This window comes from Alosa alosa, chromosome 15 (assembly GCF_017589495.1).
Source record: "Alosa alosa isolate M-15738 ecotype Scorff River chromosome 15, AALO_Geno_1.1, whole genome shotgun sequence".
In the NCBI taxonomy this organism is placed as follows: domain Eukaryota; kingdom Metazoa; phylum Chordata; class Actinopteri; order Clupeiformes; family Clupeidae; genus Alosa; species Alosa alosa.
The window spans coordinates 18,210,142-18,236,695 of NC_063203.1; the positions used below are offsets into that span (position 1 = coordinate 18,210,142).

Here is a 26,554-nt window from a genome sequence, read left to right on the forward strand (position 1 = left end):
TGTACAACGGGGGCCCCAGTAGCCTATTCACAGAATCATCACATAGCCTATCCAGTTCATAACAACAATTAAATTAGATATAGTCACCTACAAATGAAACAGAAGGCGCTTGTTTTATTGAGTAGGTCTAGCATAGAAGCCATAATGAGGCCATATCTGTGTATTATTTGACATTTTAGGCTATGGTATGTTTATTTTTTCTTCACACAGGATGTTAGTGTGCCGTGGGACGTTTTAAGTGTCAAAAGTGTGCCGCGGCACAAAAAAGGTTGAAAAACACTGATCTAAGCGATGTTACTCGGTTTCTAAGCTAAAATATTTTTGGTCACATACATCAAACATCACCTCACCATCTGCTAACTGCTTGCTGCCGTTGCCCTGAATCACTGTAAAAAACAGCAACAAACAACCTGGTCCAGCCCAGAGCCCAGCCTGGATTACTGTTTCTACGGGGATTGTAGTCATGGGAACGCAATAACAAAACAGTTCATTTGGTTGGTAAATTAGCATACTTCAAAGGCTTGCGAAATAAAATTGCCCCTTATCGTGAGGCGACCCACTCCTAATTCAGACGTAGGCTAGGTTAAGATGATGACCTTTCGAGTCATTGTATTTTGATACAGATAACCATCTTACATCTTTTGCGGTTTTTCACTTGCCTTCCTGATTCACCAGAACAACCATGGTAAGTCCCATTATAAATTAGCTTCTAGGCATATTTGTTTAACAACAAATTCCCCTCACACGAATGTAATAGTTAGGCTATAGCTTACTTAATATTATGTATACCTAATATTATGCATGTGGAAATTGTTTTGATATTGTATTAATGTTGTATTAATGGTAACGTTCAGTAACGTTTTCATAGCCTCGGAGTTTGATGTCATCATCGGCGCGGCTGTCTGGGAGCAGCTCGCATCGTCGCTATCGCTATCGTGCTCTGAAGTCCCAAGTTGACGAGACGCTCTTCGGTACTCCCAAACCCAAGGTCTATTTTGCATTCACGGCATGGTTACTGTTTGTACTACTTTACTGTGGACTATTAACTACTAATCACAGCCATGATTTAGCCTAGCACGCTGCAGTAAAGTTGTTTCGAAAATCTCATTCGGTTAGACTATAGGCCTCTGCTTTTGACTCTACAGGTAGCTTTTAGGCTACTCACGCTGAGTTGCCAGTCGGCAGTTTAATCATTGTAACTTTAGGTACAGTAGCCTATCGTAACACCCCCAATCATCACCACTTTTGTTCAGAAATTCTAAAACAACGATGTTTTTTAACACTTCAAAATAACATTTACTAAATGAATCTTACATTTTTCAGTAGCCATAGATGTGTAGATTTGAACAAAATCTGGTTTGGTTCTTAACGGGAGCATTTACTGCCTGAAATATCCGATTTTGTTTACCACGCTCGGAGTTATAGTGCTGGCCTGATGGGTCGCCTATTTACACCGTTTCAACGGCACATGGACGGTTAGACCGAGAATTCTCGTCGTGAAATTAAAATTCCACTGGAGCTCCAAGCGGTTGTGTACACGCAGCCTTACAACACTGTTTACAGCTCCTCGAGTCACGGTAAAATGTCATTTTTGGTACATAGCTAATTTAGATACACCTATGTTGTGCGTGGTTGCGTTTCTATAGGAGTCCGCTGTCTTGGTTTGTATAGAAATTGATATTAAGTGACACATACACGCAAGACGGTGGAAATACGGGACCGGTGGAAATAGGGGGAGTTACGATATATAATGTGGACACTGTATTTATATAGCCCAGGCTATATTTGTAACAATAAAAAGCAACTTCCTTCTAAACAAGTAGTCTAGCTGTTAAGCAGAATAGCCATGCATCTGTAACGTGTTTGTGTGTGCTTTACTTTCATTTAACTCCAAGAACTCCTTCAAGGACAGTGCAGATGCCAGAGCTCAGAGTGCTCCATCGGAAAAGGCACCCAAACCAGAGACCGTACGCATCATCACAAAGGACCTGATCCGTGATCTGAAGCAAGTGCCCCCCTTTTTCTCATTTACACAAATGGCTGTCTCCTTAACAGGGCTGTCAAACTCATTTTCATCCCAGGCCACGTCAGCATTAACGTGTACCTCAAAGGACTGGCTGTAACTGAAAGTCTATGTAAATGTATCATAATATTTATAATAGTAGGCCTAGCTATTGCACAATTGCCTCTGCATTCTATTATTATTGATTACCAATAAATTAGCTAGCTTTAAAAGTAGAATTACCATAACCAGTACAGCAAGCAGATATTCTAGTGTACAACTTGTAGGCCTACAGTTTAATAAAATAAAAAGTTTGGTAACAAAACAATACTGCATCAATGTCAAATATACTGTATGTGGTTACCCCCTCGCATATCAATTTATCAGATTAAGGAAACCCTCATCATTACTCATCCATCTATTTTTTTGTTACACACACATACACACACACACACACACACACACACACACACACATCAAGTCTCTTTCACTTTTGACAATGACAATGGCTGTCTGTCCATAGGAAAGCTAAATGTTTCCCTAAGAACCCATATGAGACATAAGGCAAGATAAATAGATACAACTAGGGTTGGAAACTGTTTGGTGTCCACCAAAAATACCATCTAGTCAGATGGCCAAAAAGCTCAGTTTTGGTGTCATCAGACCAACAAACCTTCCTCCATTTGACCTTGGCTTGTCTTCAAACAAACAAACTTCAATCAAGATCGCTTTTAACTTTTTCCCCTACCATTATTTTTCTTGAACCGACACTCAGTTTGTGATGACGGCCTGCTCTAGACAGATTTGCACATTTACCATATTCCTTACATTCCTTAATGATGGATTTCACTGAAATCTAGGCGATGTTCAGTGACTTGAATTTTGTACCCATCCCTGACTTAGGCCTATGCCTGGCAAAAATGAGGCATTGTTGTTACTTACTCCTAACAACAACAAAACAATGATCTGTCTTTAGAATACCAAGTAAAGACCCTTCTGGCCTGTCAATCATCCTCTGTCCATCTGAGATGGAGCGAATCACAGCCAAGTCACGAGTAGCCTCCAAGGAAGACAAAGAGGCTATCTTGGAATCCCAGCGCAGGGAGAAAGAGGCAGTGGTGGTGAGTAGCCCCATTAAAGTCGCAGTTTTTGTAACTCAGCAACATACCTGTAGGAGCTATGCTTTCTTTAAGGTGGTTTTGCTTCAGTGTACAGTGTAGTTCAGTTTGACATGTTTCTACTCAGTAGACCTACAGCTGAAGCTAGTTTAGTTGATGTTTTATGAGATGTGATTAACTGTGAGCTGTCTCTGGGCATCCTTGCAGGACGCTGCCGAGGAGAGGAGGGCACGCATGCGGCAAGCTGACCTCTCGCGCCAGAGGAACCAGACACTCAGTGACTTGGAGCTGGAGGCACGGGACCGTGCCCAGTACCTACTGGAGAGGGCCAACGCCATGCGCATGGAGCAGGAAGACGAGGTCAAGAAGCTCAACGAGGTACAGTCATCTGGCCCGACTGCGGCACACATCACCCGCCAATGCTTCACACACAAATGCCCCGCAGGCGGAGGCAGCTCGCTCTGGGTAGAAATTAGTCACAGCAGATTGCGCTTGTGACGGGACGTGTACTGAACTATGAAGGCAGTAAGAGGATGTGTGAGCGGTAATTGTTATACTGTACGTAGTTCTGCAAAATCCCATGAGAACCATACATGTGTTCTTCCACAGTCTAAGAATGTGCATGATTTAGTCTCTTCCTGTCTTATGTGGTTTAATGGAATTAGACTGAAGCCTTCCTCTTGACGGAGGAAGGCTCACCCTTTTGACGTGAGCGGGTCAAGAGGACACAAAAGAAACAGAATCCGGCATCATAGCTTTCCTGTAAATAACACCATTACAGGATGTTTGCTAGTACATAGCCTTTTTATGTGGTTTATTTCAAAGTAAGCAGATTGGTTGTCCCCTGTCATATGCTCCCATTATTGTTGTTCCCAATGGTCATTGTTCTGTTTTAGAAAAGGGTTTAAGGATCATTTTCCGTTTGAAGGAAGGGATATTTCAGGCCCGGTAAAAAATCTAAACAAGAGAAGATGGGCAGGAAGGTAACAAAAAAGAAACGGAATTGACTCACTAAAACAAACAAACAAACAAAAATAAATGAGTACACTATAATCGCAGCGAGGGCACATGTAAATTATGCCATACACAGTAGCCCCTTTGTATCACTTAAGGTTGAGGATATGTAATTTTTGAAAACCTTCTATGTGTTTCTGTGATTTTATGTGTGAAACATTATGTACCCATTTTGTATGTTTTTGCCTGTGTGTGTGTGTGTGTGTGTGTGTGCGGGTGTGTGTGTGTGTGTGGACACACTATGCAGCTGATCCTAGGAGCACAGTGTCACGCAGTGCGCGATCGCCAGATCCAGGAGAAGCAGCAGATTTTGTCGGAGTTGCAGGAGGAGGAGCGGCGGCTGGATGCCATGATGGAGGTGGACCGCTGCCGGGCACTGGAAACCCAGGACAAGATCGATCAGCTGCGCAAACAGCAGAGGATCCAGTGAGAGGACACACGACAGACACACACATACACACACACACACACACACATTCAACATATACAATGTATTAGGGATACTACAGTTAATCAATTAATTGATTAGTTGTCAATTATTAAATTAATCGACAACTATTTCGGTGATTAATTAATGTTGTTGTAGCTGTTTATTACAAACAAACAAAGCAAAAAGCAAAGATGGGGCCGGCTGGTTCTGCCTCTGACTCAGATGCGTGGGTGGCTGGCAGGGTTACTGGCCTGGCAATGGTAGGACGGTGCCATCAACAGCTTCCTCCTTGCAAGATTATAACACTGATAATCATTATAAAGCTGATAAAACAGCAGTTCTGGTCACTGGTTCCAGTCTGATTTCAGTCTAAGGCCACCAATATTGTGTGTGTGCCTGTGTGTTTGTGTGTGTGTGGCCTCAGGGGTAAGATGTGTATTCTGAAGCAAATCGAAGAGCGCATGGAGGACCGCCTGTTGCAGGATGAGTTGCGTGAGCAGGAGGGCCAGCAGATGCTGGAGAGCCTGGAGAGGATGCAGATGGAGGAGCTGGAGGTGCTCACAGCCATACACATACACTCACATGCATGTGCACGCACGCGCACACACACACACACACAGGCACAGACTCGTATATACTCATTTGTACATATACACAGGATGCGATTTCTGGTCTTGAGTCTTGATACCCCCAACCGTACCGTGTGTGTGTGTGTGGGGGGGGTTCCTCACTTCTGGTCTTATACACCCCACCCCACCCCTTCAATGATTCCCGGGACACTGAAAGACCGGGGTGCACGAAACTTGAAACTTGGTGGGCATGTAGCCCCACAAGGATAGCAACAATTATTGTTTTTCGATTTGATCTGTCGCCCCCCCGCCAGACTGGACCCCCCGAAAGGAGGGTAGGGCGGACACAGTTTTCTGTGAATATCTCGGATCTGTCTAGGAGGACCACCTTTTTTTGTATGTTGGTCTTAAGGGGCCATGTCAACCCATTTCATAACCACTCATTTCATGTATAGCGCCACCTAGTTAAAAATGAAAAAGCAAAAATGAGATGTTGTAATTGCAGGTATCTCTGACCTGACATGTCAAAACTGCACGAAATTGGAAGTTTAGGATCATTATAACACCCTCTGAATGCACGGCAAGTTTTTTGGAATTCCGTTCATGGGGGGCCATACAATAAATTAATTTATGTTACTGTACACCAAGTGGCCTGTAGGTGTCCGGACACAGTTTTCCACCTAGTTAAAAATGAAAAAGCAAAAATTAAGTGTAATCACAATATCTCTGGCTGACATGGTCAAAACTGCACGGAATTGAAAGTGTAGGATCATTATGACACCCTCTGAATGCATGCCAATTTTCGTTGACTTCCGTTAATGGGGGGCCATAAAATAAATAAATTTATATGTACATTTAGCGACTGTACACCAACAGAGTTTTCTGTGAATATCTTGAGACCGTAGGGCCTAGGATGACCAATTGTTTGCGTATGTTTGCCTCCAGGGGCCATGTTAACCCATTCCATATGTGCATAAACAGATACACACGCACACACATACATTCACAGTAATCATACATATGACACATACACTCTCAGTAGACATATGTACGTATGCATAATGCACACACACACACACACACACACCAGGGTTGTGCACAATTCGAATTGCAATTCTGCTTCCTGTGAAATGTGCAAGTGAAATTCAAGAATTGAATTGGAATTTAAGAGCCAGTTTCAATTAAATTCTGGAATTTTGCACAAGCCTGACACACACACAAACACACACACACACATAAAAATAAACATGCACACAATTCAAGAATTTCTCAGAATTATGAACAGGCAAGATGGGGGTGGGGTTGTATAAAATGTATTTTACATGTGAAATCTATGAACTAATCATGTTTTGGTACCAGTGAGAATTGAGTGAGCATAATGCAATTCAGTGAGACAGTTAGAATCATATATGCCTTTCACCTTTTGTTTTTAGCCAACAGCCAGCAGCTGTTAACAAGCACATGTCTATGCTTGTTGATATCTGTGTGGAGGTTGTCTGTTTTTTATCTTGATATGATTCATTGATATGGCAGGTGGAAAAAAAACAGTGTTCCTGAAAATGTGAGCCAGACACCGGCAAAACCAACAACACACACACATCTTCTCACCCTGTGAAGCCTGGGACATACCCCTGATTTACCTAACCACCTTTAGGTGACACCGCCCTCTCACCCCTGCCTTGTAGGCCCTGGAGAGGAAGCGAGACGATCAGATGCGGCTTCAGCTGGAGATCATACGCATCAATGAGGAGAGCCTGTTGGCGAAGGAGCACAAGCAGGAAGAGGAGAGGCTGGCCGACCTGAGGGCCATGGAGTACACCCGACAGAAGATGGTGAGCAGCAGCACCACAACACACCGCTACCACAACATAGCACCACCACCACCCCAACAAACAAACCAAACTAGATTCTTTTAGGTTAAACTTTGTGGGTGTGAGACAGTAGTATAATATATATATATTTAATTAAATACAGTCACTTCTTTATCTTAAGAAAAGACAGAAGGAGAATCAATAACAGCACATTCCACAGGCCCAAGTAACAGAGGGGGAAGAACCAGCCAGTATGCAGCAGCAACTTGCAGAGATATGTGAGGGGGTGGGGTCCCACCATGATTGGTGTCAGCACCAGGGCAAACGACAAACAGCAGAGACAGGCACACTGGGCAGAGAGAGAGAGATAAACTAAACTGTCTGGGGGCGTAGGGGAAAGAAGCATCACGAAGACAGCACAGCAAAGTGCACAGCAAACTGTCACATCAATCAGTGTCACGTAGTACAATATAGCTTGACAGTGCACCCAACACACAGTGTGAGAATTAAGATGCCAATGAATTCATTTGAACAACGCCGAATATTTGTTTAAATGTCCAAACTCTATGCAGCTGCCAGACCCAGACAGCAGTAAACTGTCAATCCGCTCTCAATTATCATGGTCCAAACCCAGATTGAGGAAAAATGCTCATGGACGCACCAGTAGACATAACAAACACAAACAAACAAGCCACTTCCAGACATACACTGGAATCCAGACGGTATGTATGAACACAAATGTCTGAATTTTTTGACCTAGACATTTTGGTCTTACCTACCAGCCCCCTGGTAGACTTTCCAGACATCTTTAACCAAGCCCCCATCATGTTTCAAAGCTGATCATCATCTTCATCATGAAGTGCATTGAGCTTTCAACACATAAAATCCATTCTTCCCCCACCCTGGAAGCATAGCCACAGAGGATGCAATCCCTGCCCTCCACCCAACCCTCACCCACCTGGAAAAAAGAGACTCATATGTCAGTGTTTATAGACAACACCATAATACCACAACAACTCATCTGCAAACTTGACAAACATCAGTACCTACCTCTGCAACTGGCTACTGGACTTCCAGAGGCCTCATCATGAATATCTCAAGCAGCATCACACTGAGCACGGGGCTTTGAGTCCGCTGCTTTCACCCTGCATGTCACAGCAACAATCAAAAATTTGCCATTCTCCTGGGTCCCACCAAGGGCTTATTTGTGACCAATACAGGTTGGAGGTCAACCTTCTGACCACGTGGTGCAGGGACAACAACCTCCTGACTGTTTTTACATACAAGTTCAATATTGCAAACAACTCATCTATATTATATTTTACAACGCCTGCTCAAGGACTACTGGGATAGCTTGCGACCACCAGTGATCCCCGACCACACTTTTGAGAAACACTGGTCTACGAATATGACAGTGGTCCAGTCAAATCTTTTACTGTCTATGGTTAAATCCCAGCCGAGCTATAACTGTAGCTCGACTTACCTGTGCATGTAAACATACTGACTGACAAAAAATCTGAATGAGTAATTATAATAGACGAGTAGCCCTGTGGACACACAATATTGTTTGAAAATTGAGATGTGTGAAACACTATTTGACTCAAATGGTAATCAGAAATAATTTGTTATAAAAAAACTTCTTTTGACTAAAACTAGACTAAAATGACGAGACTTTTAGTCGACTAAAACTTGACTAACAAAAAAATGATATTTGAATGATTAAATATGACAAAGACTAAAAAGGACATTTCGTCACAAGACTAAGACTAAGACTAAATTAAAAATAGGTGACAAAATTAACCCTATTCACTCCCCTCCCTGAAAGACATTTACACCACCCACCTCACCCGCAAGGCGACCACAATTGTGAGTGATGCAAGTCACCCCGCTCACAATTTGTTTGATCTACTGCCCTCCGGGAAGAGGTACAGAAGCCGGCGCTCCCGCACCACCAGACTCACCAACAGCTTCATACACCAGGCTGTTAGGATGCTGAACTCTCTCCCCCCTTCCCCTCCTCCACCCTCAGCTACATAACATCCTGGACTTTGGACCCACAATGGTTGCCTTGTACTACTTCACTTGCACTACTCCACTTGTACACTTGCACACTTTGCAACTTGTTGTTGTTGTCCTGTTGTCCTGAAAACACAACACACTTCTGCTGCTCTTACATAACTTGCACCACTATGCCACTTGCTTACTTAGGTCAAACAGAACTACCTCAGCCATTTATTGGCCTGACTTTGCACTATTATATTGACTGTCTATGCACAATTGCACAATTTCAACCCAATTTTGCTGCTCTTATTTCTTCATTGTATGTGCCTTCTTGTTTACTTTTTTATTGTTTACTTGAATGTTATGTTTGTCTGTGGACTTAAATTGGTAGAATATGTCTTGTCTCCACCGTGGGATAGTGAGAAACGTAATTTCGATCTCTTTGTATGTCTTGGCATGTGAAGAAATTGACAATAAAGCAGACTTTGACTTTGACTTTGACAATCATCCTGTACATAAATGCTGGGTCATGGCATGACAGTGGTGGTGATGGAGGGCAGTCTGGGGTGGGCCTTCAGTGTGTGTTTACGCCACAGAAACAGCTGTTCAGAGGTGACCAGACCAGAAACCCAAAATGAGAGAGAAAGTGATTAAAAACCCGTTCTCCATGTCTATAGCACCTTTCATGTGACCATATGTTTCTGCACCCAACCCCCCCCCCCCCCCCCCCCACACACACACACACCACACCACACCACCACTTCCTTCCTCCCACCCCTTTGCAGCAACGGGAGGCGGAGTACGAGGCAGAGCAGCGGCGCATCAAGCGGGAGAAGGAGAAGGAGGTAGCCCGTCTCCGCGCCCTGCAGGAGAGAGACCGGGACTACAAAGCAGAACAGGTGAGCATCTGTCCAGCATCGAGCCCTGCGGTCCCTACTTGTTTATGTGTGTGTGTGTGTGTGTGTGTGTGTGTGTGTGTGCATGTGTGTGTGTAAGTGTACTGGGAGTGGGGTTGGGGAGGGGGATTATGGGGCCAGGAGTTGGGGAGGTGTGTGTGAGTGGAGTTTGGTGATCAAGATGTGAACTGAAGAGGTTCCTGGTCATGGTTGGTACCTATGGTTGCCTCCAGTTTTTACCTGTTGTAGTATAGCTCATGCACATCCCAGGATTCTGTTGAGGGGCAATTCCACGCAAAACTATCACGTCCATAACGCCAACACAATGCCATGGTATGGTATGATGTGAATGATGATTACTTGAAATTTGAGCATTCACTCTTCTTGGTTGTAGAATGTACATGAAAAACTTTTCACATAATCATTTGCATCATACAAATACCATGGCATTAAGTTGGCGTTATGGACGTGACAGCTGCCCTGAGCCTTAGCTTTGTAAAATTACTGTTTTACTTAGCCTACTGTTGTGTAACTGAGCTAACATCCACCTCAGTCATATGTTATAGTATTGCTACATGTATGCTCTGAGCCTCTGTCAGATCGGTAATTTGTAGCTCTGATGCAAAGTGAAGGGTTATTTCACAAGTTTGGCAAATTAATATACAAATGTAATGTGTCCAAAAAACGAAAAACTTTTAGTTTTAGGTATGCAAATCTGAAATAGTTGACACTCTAAAGAGCATTGGTATACTGAATGATTTTATTTTAGGAAAACAATGCTAAACATAGTACAACAGTACAGCTCCATAGTAAAAGAGTCTGCAGTCCAGACCTGTCAAATTGGCAGAAGGCGAGGTTCTTCTTTGTTTTCACTACACTTTGTGAACTACCTGTTGGCAGTACATCGGAGATCTTTCATCAGAGCCTAGAGGCAACAAGAGAAGACTGTTTTCCAGACATCTTTCTGGAGTCAGATGGGTGGCCTTGGGTAATCAGTGACAGGAAATTTTTTTTTTGGCCATCTCCTTAAGCAATTTAAATGTGTTTTTTTTGTGGAGTCAGATGGGGGTGACAGGACAAGTTAATCAGTGACAGGAAAGACCTTTTTTGGTCATCTCCTTAAAGGTATACTATACAGGTACTTTTAAGTACCTTTTTAATCTAAATGTATTTTGTGGGAAGAGCAATTAATTCTTAAACACACAAATACTCTCACACACACACACTCTTACTCACTCTCACTCACTCACACACGCACACACACACACACATACTGTATATCCACATGTGCACACACACACACACACACACACACACACACAATGACAATCACACAAACAGATACACTGTGCCCTCCAAATGTATTGCCCCCCCCTGGTAAAACTGGTAAAAGTTCCCTGAACAAATCACTCTTTGTTCAGGGCATCTCATAAATGTCATCCTGATGAGAGATGAGCACTTACTGCATGTTTACACTTGCCCTGTTGGTGCAATAGTTGCGGTCAGGTGCTTCTGTTAAGAATCTGGCAGGTTGCTCTGAACCTCTTTGTTGCCATTGTGTGTGATGTTAAATTACATCATTTCTTTTGGCAATACATCGGTGATCTTGTGATCCTAGAGACAACAAGAGAAAACTGTTCTTCACAGGTACCTGTCTGTGACAGGAAACCCTGTGACAGGAAATCCTTTTTTTGGTCATCTCCTTAAGTAGCAATTCATTAGCAAGGTTAAGTGATAAATTGCATTGTATACACTTTTAATATTATTATATTGTTTTGGAATACGTCATTTTAAATTTCCTTCATTTAGTTTACTAGTTTTTTTCATTTTTAATATATACAATCAGTGTTTTTGTGCACAGAAGACACTGATGCATGTAGATAAGTTGGCGTTTTAATGTATGAACATACTCAATTGAACAAAATAAACTTTTTTTAAAGAATTTTTTTTTTTATAAATAAAAATGAAAACTCCATCTTACGGTGTTGACACACAACTAACGGTGTTGACACACAATTGACGATGTTGACAAACTAATTGAGAATTAAACTGATTAAAGATATTTACCTAGTTTTTACATGGCAAAGGGAGAGAGTATCAAGGGGAAGGGTATCAAGCTTCAAACAAAGAGTACCTGGTAACAGGATCTTTAAGGCACACATGAAAATGTAAAAATGTTATGCAAATGTATCTGGAGGTCCTCTATTGGTCATCTATATTTGAACCAAACTGTAAATCTAACAACTGATTTGCAAGAGGACACAATAGACTGAGAACTAACTAAGAAAGTTATGTAACAGTGTTAGCCAAAAATAGCAAATGCTCAAATTTCATGTAATCATTCACGTCATACCATACCATCACATTTTATTGGCGTTATGGGTGTTACAAAAAACATAATTTTCCATGGAATTGCCCAATAATAATAATAATAACTAGATGTACCACAAAGTACAAAGTAAAAGTTGACAATCCGTATATGACCGTTGCACTAGCTATGCTAGCGGCAGTCATAATGATTTCTCTCTGGGTCTTAGGGCAAATAATTAGGACTTCTGTCTTATCATTGTTCAGTTGCAGAAAATTATTTTGCATACTGTACTTAGATGAAAGAGAGATTTTAAAGGCCGCTTTGAAAATTACCGTGCCAGAATTATTTATATTTTGGGGCAGCAGTGGCTCAGGAGGTAGAGGAGTCGTCCAGCAACTGGAAGACTGGAAGGTTGCCGGTTTGAGCCCAACTCCTCCTGACCCTGTTGAAGTGTCCCTGAGCAAGACACCTAACCCTACTGCTCCTGATGAGCAGGTGGGCGCCTTGCACGGCAGCCTCCGCAATCGGTGTGTGAATGGGTGAATGTGAGGCTTGTGAGGCACTTTAGGTGCTTGGACGAGTCAATTAAAGCACTATATAAATGCAATCCATTTTACCACCTCTTACTATCATTTCAGCATTTGATTGTCTATTTGTAGTTTATTTTGTGACCATGAGTTTCATCTTAGCTGCCTCTGAAAGACAATGACACAATATGTTTTTTTTTTTTTTTTTCCATTGTATTCATTTTCTCTAATTAATCATGTGTGCTTGCATGGTTTTTGCAACAAATGTTTATAGAAACTGAAAGAGATCAGACATCATGTGTAGAGCATCAGACTGACATTCCCTGAAGCTTGTTTGCTAGTTGGTGACTGAGCAGTTTTGGCCCTACCTGTGTCAGGATGAGATCCGGGCCCGGCGCAACCAGGAAGCAGCAGAACGGGAGTGGCGTAAGAAGGAGAAGGAGCAAATCCAGAAGAAGATGGAGGAGGAGGAGAGGCTGCGCGTAGCTCGCCTTGAGCAGGTCACACACAAGGAGCACCTGCTCTCCATCGAAGCTGGCCGGGAGAGAGCTGAGTTTGAGAGGGTGCTGAGGTGGGCAAGCTCACACACACACAAAGGCACACACACACTCACACTCACTCACTCATTCACTCCTCTGAGTAAAAAGAGGTATAAAAATAACTTTTTGCCCTTAGTTTCACACTGAAAACAGCAAGAAAAATCCAACCTCCAACCAATTCAACCTTTCATGGTTTTCATGATTCACTATGACCCTAATGAGGTTCTCAGGGCCTATGGATTACAGTTTTTCACAATTGCTAAAACACTAAACCCTATTCTCTGAACCAAATGCTTAGTTGCCTGAACACATTTCTTGAATAGCTAACTGGTTAGGTTTTGCTATAAGAGTATTCACCTAGTAAAACACAATTTGCATATCTCATTCAGTATGTACGTTTACATGCACAGTTGAGTCGAGTTACAATTATAGCTTTATTGACCGAAGTATGCATGTTTCACTACGCTACGCAAGATGCCGATTTGCCCCCCATCCTGTTCATAAACACCAAAACATTCCATATTAGCTTTATTAGTTTGCTAACTTGCGATTTTTGCATCATCAGTATAACTAGTTAAATACTTGACATTACTTGTTGATTCTTTTTCATATGGACATTCTAGGGGATGTTAACTCATTGAATGCCAAGCTGTTTTCGGAAGCTTTGTCCTAGAGTGCCAGAAATCGAGACCATTGTTGATGATTTTTGTACAGCCACAGCATATTCTGTGTTATAGCTATGAACACATACAGCGAACCTGGTGAGACTGCCACCTAGTGATAGACCCACGAAAAGGGCCTGGTTTTGACCTGATGTGCATGCGTCACTGATTCGACCCAAAGCGGCAACCGAGTTATGATAAAATGTCCAGATTGTGCGTTTTCATGAGTTTTCGATCGTCATATATTTCATTTCCATTCATCACAGAGTTCCCAAAATCACATATAAGGTGTGTTAGAGTGTCTAGTTTCGTAATTTAAAAAAAAAAAGCTGAAAACGTAATATTACATTTTTGGCACTCAACGCATGGGAAGGAAAAACGTAATATTACGTTTTTGGCACTCAATGAGTTAAAATGTATGTGTGAAAGAAGGTGCAACTTCTTATTATGAGTATGTAGCGTTGCGGCATAAGGCCTAAGTCAGTGATGCCAGGGTTACGGCCCGCGTGCGCCCGACTGTATGTCACATCCGGCCCGCGGGTGATAAGGGGAGAAAATATTTGTATTTTGTTTGTATTTAATTTTCGGTGGAATCCGTCAGTTGGTCTGTTGCTGCTGCTTGCCTCAGCTGCAGCAGCGTGCTGGCGAGTCAGGACCAGATTTCAGGATTCTGTAACCCTTTAGGCATTTTTTAGGAAAAGTTGTTATACATGTACAGCATTTTTAGATAGTTCAAATTGTCTTAATACAAATCCACCATATAACATTTTTTTAGGTCCCCAGTTTCTCAGAATTTTCATTCAAAAATAGATGCCTTGCACTCAGGTGAGAAAAATATTGGTAGATAGGGTAACATTTTAAACTTTTTATGTATCACCACAAAACTTTCACAGTTTGTCACTTACATTAAGACAAGTATTTTTTGTATTACAAGTTTTCTGAAATGTAATGTTTAAATATGCAAATGAGGCTTAATCTACTGAAATATGCGCTAATATGCACAAATTTCCAAATTTGACTTGTACACATTGGATGAAGCCATTTGAGGGGAAAAGTTGTTATACATGATATTTTGAAGGTTCAATGTCTCCTGAATATAAATCCACTATATAACATATTCATTAGGGTACCAGTTCTTAATATTTTGATCTGAAACAATATGCGTCTCTCACACTTTCAAAACACCACCGTATGAATGGGGCAAAAAAAACAGATATCACCGTAAAACTCACTCCCCCACACACACACACACACACACACCTACAAGACTTTAGCACTTTTACATCCCTCTCCCTATGCTACAGACCTTTTATTTATTTTCTTATTTCATCACACGCCAAAACACACACACACACACACACACACATATCTGACTTTCTCCAACTTTTGCACATCTCCATAGAACTTTTTTTTTTTTTTTTTGATTTCTCCTCCATCTACCCATGTCCTTGATTGCCTAGCCTTTCTGCCCCCCCCCCCCCCCCCCCCCAACCCCCCCCCCCCCCAACACACACACTTACATCATCACTGTCATCACTTCACATACATACAGCACACTGCTTGCTACAGTAAGCCTCCTACATACTTGCTGCACACTGCCCCCTACATACACAGCACATTGTCTTCAGGATCTTCTCCAACACACATCCTCTACATACTTACAGCACACACACACAGTCACTGCTCCACTCCCTCCCGCCCACACACACATCTTCACTGTCATCACTACATACATCATACATACAGTACTCTGCTTGCAATAGTAAGTCCCTGCCCCCAATACACAGCACATTGTCTCATGAGGAAGCTTCCCCAACACACATATTGCACACTGCCCTCTCCCCACATACACAGCACACTATCCCATCTCCCTGTCATCCCCCAACACACACACCAAGACCCTGGCAGTTGGGTTAGCCCCTTGAGCCGTGGATCTGCCCAAGGTTTCTTCCTTGGTAAGGGAGTTTTTCCTTGCCCCTGTTGCTCTTGGGAGCTCCTTGTTGGTGCCCCCACCCAATCCCAATCCTCCCCACCTTTTTTATGCAGCCCTTGCCACTTAATCTACTAAACCCCTCTTCTACTGCACTCTTTACCCCCCATTAATGTACAAATAGGCTGACACCAGACATAATTTCACTGCATTTCTTACTTCCAGTAACTATATGCATGTGACAATAAACTTCCTTGTATCCTTGTATCCTTGTATGTGGAAATGGGCAATCGGCAGTACCAAGATGTCGGTGTCTCTCGCTGAGACAACAATGTTTGATGCGTTGCTTCTAATGCAGTGAAGAACAATTTATGTGTCTGCTTCTTCATGCTTGGTTTCCAAGCAGTCAGTGTTAAAGGTTGAATTAGAGGCTTCAACTCTCTCTTCATCACTGAAGCCACCTGCAGCAACTATGATCTTATTTGCTGGAGCTCCAACAATCAGCTGTTGGGATAAAAAGTGTGCAAGATCAGCCTTGTTGTCTGCATGAGCAATGAAGTTCTCCCACTTTGCAGGAAGAGGCAAATATCTGCTCTCAATTGGTCTTCTGGACATCTTCTGCATATCTTCTGCACTTTTGATAGAATGTGTGTGGTAGCGATCAAACAAAACATCAATTCGCTGGAATTGTGCTCCACTTCTGAGAACAGATTCCACAAAAACATCAGCAAGGTCCCCAAAACTCTTTGCTGCTTGTGGCTTTCCAATGGCAATGACCAGAGCTTGACCATAAATTATGAGCATTGGTTCATCCAATCTAGAATCTTAGTAAAAACACTGCCTTTGAACCTGAATGAAGCTGTCCATTTACATCTGCCAGAGACAAGGGCACAACAAATAGTTCATGCATCATAATGCTGTCAAGATTGGCAGTGATTTTGTGAAAGTGATTTTGAATCTTGAAAATGTCAGATATGGACTCAGCATCTCCAGTAACCCCTAAAAACATACTAACATGGTCCATTTTGGCCAAGCAGCTCTTATAATATGATCAATATAGGTGATGCTAATTTATGCTAATTAGCTCAATTACACAAATTGCCCAACATATGCAAATTAGCATCCGGCAGTTTCTGCATGCTGGGAACCCATACTATATATTTCCATCATAAAACTTTGGTGTACTCAACATTTACGGGTTCACCTTTCTGTCCACTAGACTAATATCAATTATTACCAAAAAAAGAAGTCCGATAACCGGTATGTAAAACCAATATGTCAGTTGTCAAAAAAGGGGGGTAGATAGTAAAGGCGATATGCGGCAGAAAATTAATTCAAAAGCATTTAATTATGCTTATTAATGCTTATTCTTGAATTATTCTATCTATCTATCTATCTATGCAAACTTTATTCTTTTGCATCACAAGTGTAAATCATGTGTATCATGTTAATCCAAGAGCTGAGTGATATTTTCATAGACTACACAATGGGCTGTGTGGTTGTTAAAGGTTATATCAGCGATGGTGGGGTAACGTCACTTCTGTTGATGAACAATGAAACAATGAACATTTATCCTGGAGCTATATGCCCTGCCCTGAACACTGTCAGATAAAATGCAAAAAGATGTGTAGACAAGAGTACCACGCCATGACAATGACAATGACAACTAGATGTACAGCAGAACGGTACAAAATATGACCGCCGCCCAGTCCAGCACATTTTTTCCACAAAAATAAATCAACTAGCTGTACAGAAAGGCCTATATGATTCTAACTGTCTCACTAAATTGCATTATCCACACTCAATTCTCACTGGTATCTGCTAGACAACAAGTACCAAAACATGATTAGTTCATAGATTTCACATGTAAAATTCATTTTATACAACCCCACCCCCATCTTGCCTGTTCATAATTCTGAGAAATTCTTGAATTGTGTGCATGTGTGCGTGTACACGTTTATGTTAATGTGTGTGTGTGTGTGTGTGTTTGTGTGTTTGCCTCATGTGATGTGTGTTTGTGCATGTGCATGCATGCGTATTATATGTCTACTGTGTGAGTATGTGTCATAATGATGATTACTGTGAATGTATGTGTGTGCGTGTGTATCTGTTTATGCACATTTGTGCACATGGAATGGGTTAACATGACCTCTGGAGGCAAACATACGGAAAACATTGGTCATCCTAGGCCCTACGGTTCTCAAGATATTCACAGAAAACTGTCTGCCCTACCCTCCTTTCGGGGGGGCCAGTCCAGCGGGGGGGCTACAGATCAAAACGAAAAAAATCGATGGTTCCATGCTATCCATGTGGGTTACATGCCCACCGAAGTTTCGTGGTACCCGGTCTTTCAGTGTCCCGGAATCCTTGTTGGTGTACGGTCACTAAATGTACACATAAATTATTTTATTGTAAGGCCCCCCCATGAACGAAAGTTCACAAAACTTGGCATGCATTCGGAGGGTGTTATAATGATCCTATACTTTCAATTTCGTGCAGTTTTGACCATGTCAGCCAGAGATATTGTGATGAAAACACCTAATTTTTTGCCTTTTAATTTTTAACTAGGTGGCGCTATACATGAAATAAGTGGTAATGGGATGGGTTGACATAGATAGATAGATAGATAGGTCTCAGCAGCATACATACAAGACAAACACATTCTTTAACAGCAGAAGAGTAATTAAAGTATATAATATAAAAACACAACTAAGCAGTAAGGACAGTAGAAGATAAAGAATATGCTAAATATACTAATATACAAATTATACTAACAATATATAAAAATATACTAAAATACAAATAACAAAATTACTAATTATACTAACACTTAATCTAAATCAATTCTAAAAACAGTATCCACATAGTGGTGATTAATAAATCAGAGGCGCTTGCAATGACTGAGGCAGGGACTGAGCCTGTGATTCTCTGTGCATAGTAAGGTATGGTAAGGTGCTCTAAGGTGCTCTGTGTGAATGAGTGTCATGGTGGTAGTGCAATGGTGATAGTGGTCATGGTGATAGTGCAAATGAGTAAGTCAACAGTGCAACAATGCAGAAATAAAGTAAAGGAAAGTCTATATATCTATATATTTAACTATTTAAGAAAATGTATAAGTGTGGCCACAGTTCGGCTGTGGCATGGAGGGGGTTATGCATATGTGCTAATGTGCTAATATAGCACGCAAAACAGTGAGGCATAAAGACAGTGGTACAAGTGGCTAGTGGACCTGACAGTACCAAACATGGAGGGATGAAGAGGCAGACAGACTATGCAGAGAAGTCTATCTCTCCTCTCCCTTAAGTGAGGCATTAAACAGTTCTATGGCCCTGGGGACAAATGACTTTCTCAGTCTGTCAGTTGTGCAAGGCAGTGAGCGAAGTCTCCAGCTGATCAGGCTCTTCTGTTTAACAATAGTGCTGTGGAGTGGGTGACACTCATTGTCCAAGATGTTGATCAGTTTGTTCAGGGTCCTTTTGTCAGATAGTGAAGTGATACACTCCAGTTCAGCTCCCACTACAGAGCCAGCTTTCCTTACCAGCCTGTCAATTCGCCCCATATCCTTCTTCCTTGTGCTTCCACCCCAGCATACTACTGCATAGAAGAGGACGCTGGCAACAACAGACTGGTAGAACATCCTGAGGATCTTACGGGCACACATTGAAGGACCGCAGAGCCTCCTCAGGAAGTACAGCCTGCTCTGCCCTTTCTTGTAGAGTGCATCAGTGTTGGCTGACCAGTCCAGTTTATTGTCCAGGTGGAGACCCAGATACTTGTAGGTGCTAACCACCTCCACATTGACCCCATCAATGTGAACTGGTAGCAGAGGGGCTTAGACCTGCGGAAATCCACCACCATCTCCTTGGTCTTTGAAGTGTTAAGTTGAAGATGATTGAGTTTGCACCATTGCACAAAGTCCTCCACCAGGCTCCTGTACTCCTCCTCCTGCCCGCTCCTGATACACCCCACAATTGCAGTATCATCAGAAAACTTCTGCATGTGGCATGACTCGGTGTTGTAGCAGAAGTCAGATGTGTACAGGGTGAACAGGACTGGAGAGAGCACAGTTCCTGTGGCGCCCGGTACTGCAGATCACAGTGTCAGAGAGACAGTTCTTCAGTCTGACGAACTGTGGTCGCCGGGTCAGGTAATCTGTAATCCAGGTTACCAGGTGAGCGTCCACACCCATCTGCAAAAGCTTGTCTCCCAATCTGAGGGGCTGGATGGTGTTAAAAGCACTTGAGAAATCAAAGAACATGATTCTCACAGCACTTTTCCCCTTGTCCAGGTGGGAATGTGTCCTGTGTAGAAGATAAGTGATGGCATCGCCCACGCCCACTTTCTCCTGGTAAGCAAACTGTAACGGGTCTAGTGCATGGCGTGCATCTGAGTCTGAGCATGCCTAAGACCAATCGCCCATTGTCTTCATCACATGTGATGTAAGAGCCGACAGGTCTGTAGTCATTAAGCTCACTAGGGTGTGGCTTCTTAGGGACAGGGGTGAGACATGATGTCTTCCACAGTGTTGGAACTTGTCCAAGGCGTAGGCTCAAATTGAAGATGTGCTTCAGTGGTTCCCCAGTTCAGCAGCACAGGCCTTGAGTAGCCTTGGGCACAGTCTGTCAGGCCTAGCTGCTTTATTGCTGCCCATTTCTTAAGTTGGACTGTCACTTGATCCTTTGTAATGGTGAGGGGTGTAAGGGGAGGGAGGGGAGGGGTGCATCTGGGATCTGTGTGTCTGATGGCTGTTGACTGAGGTCGTTGTCACCTCATTGTTCGTGATCACCATGTGGGGAGGGGTGCAAAATCCAGTGATGGTGGGGGGGGCACGATAGCCTGTGATGATGGAGGTGAGTGTTGGCGCTGGTATTGAGGGGGTGTGAGGGTGGGGGCTGGGGGATGGTGGACAGACCACCGCCATTGGAGCTGGAGCAGGGAGTCAAACCTGTTGTAGAAGTGGTTCAACTGGTTCGCCCTGTGCAGGTCCCCCTCCACAGAGCTGCTGTTCTTCTTCAGGCCAGTGATAACCTTCATGCAGTCCCATGTCTCCCTTCAAGTTGTTTTCCTGCAGCTTCTGTTCCACCTTCTTTCTGTAATCCTCCTTAGCTTCCTTCAGCTTGAATTTGAGTTCCCTTTGCACGCGCCTCAGCTCTGCCATGTCCCCTCTCTGAACGCCATCTTTTTTTCCTGTTGAGAAGGGTCTTGACATTGCTGGTTATCCAAGGCTTGTTGTTGGGAAAGCAGCTGCATAGTTCTGTGGGAACAACAATGTCCATGCAGAAGTTCAGGTAGTCAGTTGTGCACTGTGTGACCTCCTCCAAGTCCTCTCCATTCTGTAACACACTCCAGTCAGTACACTCGAAGCAGTCTCTCAGAGCCTCATCCACTTACACAAGGGGGCATGTGTGTGAACACACACTCACACACATGCCCCCTTAATACCAACATACAAAAAAAAGGTGGACCTCCTAGGCCAGTGGTCTCCAACACGGTGCCCGCGGGCACCAGGTAGCCCGCGGAGCGGCTATGAGGCGCCCCCAGCGCACCTTCTAAAAATAACCAACAGGTCGCCTGAAAACACGCTCCATTGTAAAGTTTTCAATAGATATTTAAGTCTATACTAGTGTTAATTTTGTCACCTATTTTTAATTTAGTCTTAGTCTTGTGACGAAATGTCCTTTTTAGTCTTTGTCATATTTAGTCATTCAAATATCATTTTTGTTAGTCAAGTTTTAGTCGACTAAAAGTCTCGTCATTTTAGTCTAGTTTTAGTCAAAAGAAGTTTTTTTATAACAAATTATTTCTGATTACCATTTGAGTCAAATAGTGTTTCACACATCTCAATTTTCAAACAATATTGTGTGTCCACAGGGCTACTCGTCTGTTATAATTACTCATTCAGATTTTTTGTCAGTCAGTATGTTTACATGCACAGGTAAGTCGAGCTACAGTTATAGCTCGGCTGGGATTTGACCATAGACAGTAAAAGATTTGACTGGACCACAGTCATATTCGTAGACCAGTGTTTCTCAAAGTGTGGTCCGGGGATCACTGGTGGTCCGCAAGCTATCCCAAGTAGTCCGCGAGCAGACGTGGTAAAATATAATATAGATGAGTTGTTTGCAATATTGAACCAACTTGTATGTAAAAACAGTTCTGCAACACTGTCTATAAGCAAAGTGCAAAGACAATAAGCAAGGTGGTTCAGTGAGTAGGCCTACTGTGTAGACTAATTATAGGCTATTGTTGAAGTACGTCTAATCTTTTTTTTTTTTTTTTTAGCTAGGGTTAGTTAAGTGGTCCTGAAACTGAAAAAGTTTGAGAAACACCGTCATAGGCCAAAGTATTAATGTTTTACTCCACCTCGCTAGATGGCGATATGCGCCCAAACACAACACATTCCCCAAACAGACTCTCCATCTTAGCCATAGCTAACTCGCTAGCTTTAACTTTCCATATTAGCTTACTTGCTAGCAAACTTTGCATCATCAGTCTAACTAGTTAAATAGTTGACATTACATGATGAACATTTTCATGGACATTCTGGGGATGTTAATTTGTATGAGAGAAGCTTCCACTTCTGGGTATGTAGCATTGTGGCATAAAGCTTAGGTAGTTAGCTTGCTAACTCTGGCAGAAATTGCAGTGTTCTTGTTCCATGTAGTTTCGTGTTGCAGCCATAGGGTTGCAGCAACAGCACGTAGACTAGCCTACAGGAAAGCTGAACGTATGAACTCATTCGGAATATTTAGAAAACATAACAGCTAGATATTCTGTCTTATCATTTTGTAGACGAAAATGAAGAGAGATTTTATCTTAGTTTTTATTTTATGCAAAACATTTTAGTCTCGCCTTTTTTATCGCCAACAATAATGCATCTTAAGATAGTCTTAGTCAGTGTTTCAGGACATTACTGCCGCCTCGGCCATCAGTCTCGCCTTTAGTCAGGAAAAAAAAAAAGCTGGATCTAATATATTTCCTCTCGCCTCGCCTGGACCTAAATTAACACTAGTCTATATCAGAACCATTTTAAGAATGTATGTAGCCATACATCTGTAACATTAAATTGATATTGGTGATGCCTTACAAATTGTAGCTATAAGTAAATTTTAGCCTTTGGCTCCAAATCCTTTTCCCATTCAATCTTTAAACAACAACGGAAGCGAGCGATACACGCTGCTTGCACGCATAGACAGTAAAGGGGAAAAAAAAACTTGCTCGCCTGGTGTAGCCAATGGAAGCATATCTTTGCAAAAGTTCTGTGGCCATTCCATGTTCGCCAAATACGGTTCTTGCATGATTGTTCAAGGACTGAAAACAATTGCTTTAGCTCACAGGCCTTTTCTCCCCAGTAGGCTACTGCCGTGATAATAGCTTGAAAATGTTGTGGCATGCATGACTGAGCAGGACTGTGCATTACCTTTTTTGTCAGATCATGGAGAGATTTCAGGTGTGCAATAACTTTAAAAGGAGTTTTCATATGTTAGGGTGGCGTGGGCGATTACTATTGAAATGTTAAAACCGAATTGTCCACTGAAATCAGAACTTAAACAGAATTCATAATGGTGGGTGGGTATAAATTGGGTACAAATTGTAACCCAAATTATTAATGGCAAAAAGATTGTTGTTTTTTGTAAAAAAAAAAAAAAAAAAAGATTAGATTCCCCATGCAAACTTTGAAATGAACAAACTGAACAAAAATGTTGGTAGTGTTGCATAGGTTATTGATATTAAAGTTGAAAATACAGTTGCTTAATATTTAAAGACTTATAGGCCTACACAATATTGATAATTTAAAAGTAAATATCACATAGGCCTATTATTTAGGAGGACTACCCTCGCAAAAAAGGGGTGAGGGTATGTTTGTTTTAAATGAGTAGCCCTCCATACGATTTCGGGTCTTCAGGTAGCCCTCATTCCCAAAAAGGTTGGAGACCCCTGTCCTAGGCCCTACGGTTCTCGAGATATTCACAGAAAACTGTCTCCGGCCACCTACAGGCCAGTTGGTGTATAGTAACATAAATTAATTTATTGTGTGGCCCCCCATGAACGGAATTCCACCTAAACTTGGGCGGCATTCAGAGGGGTGTCATAATGATCCTACACTTCCAATTTTGTGCAGTTTTGACTATGTTAGGTCACAGATACCTCATGACACAACACCTCATTTTTACTTTTTTGTGTTTAACTAGGTGGCTTATACATGAAATGAGTGGTTATGGAATGGGTTGACATGGCCCCTTGAGATCAACATACAAAAAAAAAAATGGTCCTCCTAAACCCCACGGTTCTCGAGATATTGACAGAAAACTGTGTTCGCCCCTACCCTCCTTTCAGGGGGTCCAGTCCAGCCGGGGGGCTACAGATCAAAATGAAAAACGATGGTTCCATGCTATCCTTTGTGGGGTTACATGCCCACCAAGTTTCGTGTACCCCGGTCTTTCAGTGTCCCGGGAATCCTTGACGGAAATTTGGACATGCGAAAAAGAAAAACAAAAAAAGAAAAAAATAATAATCTGACTAAACCTATATGACCGCCGCTTCGCTGCCCGGCGGTCATAATAACAAACGTAATACCAAAAAAAAATTTGCCCTCATATCCCGTTCTCCCCCACTTTTCAGGGTTCAACTGGAGGCGATTGAGCGGGAGAAGGGGCGTGAGGAGAAGCACAGACAGCGAGTTCTGCGGCATGCGGACGGCGTGCGGCAGCAGGTACGGGAGCGCGAGATGGCCACCGTGGCACAGCGCCGCGAGCTCTTCCGTGAGGGCCACCGTCTGGACGAGGAAGCCCGCCAACGCCGCCAGCGCCTTGACGTGATTAAAGAGAAGAAACTTCAGGAGCTCAGGTCAGCCTCAAGACACTGGTGTCTGTGTGTGTGTGTGTGTGTTGGGGGGCGGGGGTTATGTGTGTGTGTATGTGTGTGTTTGTGTTTTGGTGGGCATGTGTAGATATGTATGTGTGTGTGTTGGGGAGGGGCGGGGGGCGGGTTGTAATTGTGGAACAGATTAACAGATTGATATATCATAATTATTGGTCTTCTTACAAATAATGTAATGTAATTTGTAATGGTTTTGGTCCAGTTTTGTGGAGATCGTCTCTCCACAGCGCATCTGACTGTAATTATTTTCCCATCTTTACAGGGCTGCTGGCCTGCCAGAAAAATACTGTAACGAGGTGGAGCGCAAGCTACATGCCATTCCCACTCTTGCACAGTGACGCTAGCCAAAGAGGGAAATGAGGTGTTTTTTGTTGTTGCTCAGATCAGTAAAATTAAAATTTCAGAAAGATATACTTTAATTTATTTGTTAAAACATGTTGTCTCATCTATACTCTCCATCATTTCATGTAGTTGCTGGTACTGCTATTAAAACGGTACGGCTATTAAAATGCTTTTGCAGTTATTGGAGCACTCAGCCCAAAGGGTATGTCATCTAGTGATCTGTTATTTAAAAAAAAGACAAAAAGTCCTGCCAGAAAAATACTGTAATGTTCAGGGCAAGCTACATCATTCTCACTCTTCAAGAGGCTGATAGGTATGAGGAGATATGAAGCACAATAAGCAACAATATGATATTACCCCTCCACCCCCAAGAATAATAATAATAATATCAATGTTGAGATGACATTAATAATAATATAATTGTGTTAAACAGCTTTTCTTGTCCAACGACTTGAAGTTTATATAGTTGCTGCCTGCACATAACTATAATTTATTTCAAAACCCTGCTACCATGATAACTGAATCTTTCATGTTATAATTTGTTCTCCAGGACAACTTGGCTGCTTTGGGCATGGATTTGACATACTACTGTCTTAATCCTTAATCCTTGACCATGAAAACATAGGAGTAGACAGGGATGGGCAAAAATATATCAAAATGTATAAAAATTATAATATAATATAAAATATGGGCATTTTGTATATATGGGGATCCATGAGGCAATTTTTTGAGCAATGTTGCTAGAACCACATAATGGTTTCCATGTATTCTGCTGATTCAAGAAACTGATGGTTACAGTTCTCAAGAAACTGATGGTTAAAATTCTGAAGAAACTGTTACAGTTCTCAAGAAACTGATGGTTACAGTTCTCAAGAAACTGATGGTTACAGTTCTCAAGAAACTGATGGTTACAGTTCTCAAGAAACTGATGGTTACAGTTCTCAAGAAACTGATGGTTACAGTTCTCAAGAAACTGATGGTTACAGTTCTCAAGAAACTGATGGTTACAGTTCTCAAGAAACTGATGGTTACAGTTCTCAAGAAACTGATGGTTACAGTTCTCAAGAAACTGATGGTTACAGTTCTCAAGAAACTGATGGTTACAGTTCTCAAGAAACTGATGGTTACAGTTCTCAAGAAACTGATGGTTACAGTTCTCAAGAAACTGATGGTTACAGTTCTCAAGAAACTGATGGTTACAGTTCTCAAGAAACTGATGGTTACAGTTCTCAAGAAACTGATGGTTACAGTTCTCAAGAAACTGATGGTTACAGTTCTCAAGAAACTGATGGTTACAGTTCTCAAGAAACTGATGGTTACAGTTCTCAAGAAACTGATGGTTACAGTTCTCAAGAAACTGATGGTTACAGTTCTCAAGAAACTGATGGTTACAGTTCTCAAGAAACTGATGGTTACAGTTCTCAAGAAACTGATGGTTACAGTTCTCAAGAAACTGATGGTTACAGTTCTCAAGAAACTGATGGTTACAGTTCTCAAGAAACTGATGGTTACAGTTCTCAAG

The 26,554-nt window shown here is 42.2% G+C and overlaps 1 protein-coding gene across 3 annotated transcripts; it reads left to right on the forward strand.

Moving 5' to 3' along the window:
- Positions 1–455: 455 nt before the first annotated feature.
- Positions 456–25,199, forward strand: cfap45 (cilia and flagella associated protein 45). 3 transcript variants are annotated; one of them, XM_048264681.1, is made up of 12 exons: positions 456–685; positions 855–988; positions 1,896–2,005; positions 2,979–3,123; positions 3,328–3,498; positions 4,382–4,560; positions 4,989–5,118; positions 6,819–6,965; positions 9,731–9,844; positions 13,057–13,250; positions 24,433–24,657; positions 24,953–25,199. In XM_048264681.1, the coding sequence occupies exons 2-12, from the start codon at positions 881–883 to the stop codon at positions 25,026–25,028; spliced, it is 1,599 nt and encodes a 532-aa protein (XP_048120638.1). In that variant the 5' UTR covers positions 456–685; positions 855–880; the 3' UTR covers positions 25,029–25,199. The 3 variants fall into 3 exon arrangements, with proteins under 3 accessions (XP_048120638.1, XP_048120637.1, XP_048120639.1); XM_048264680.1 differs by having other exon boundaries at positions 869–988; XM_048264682.1 differs by lacking the exon at positions 855–988.
- Positions 25,200–26,554: the final 1,355 nt, after the last annotated feature.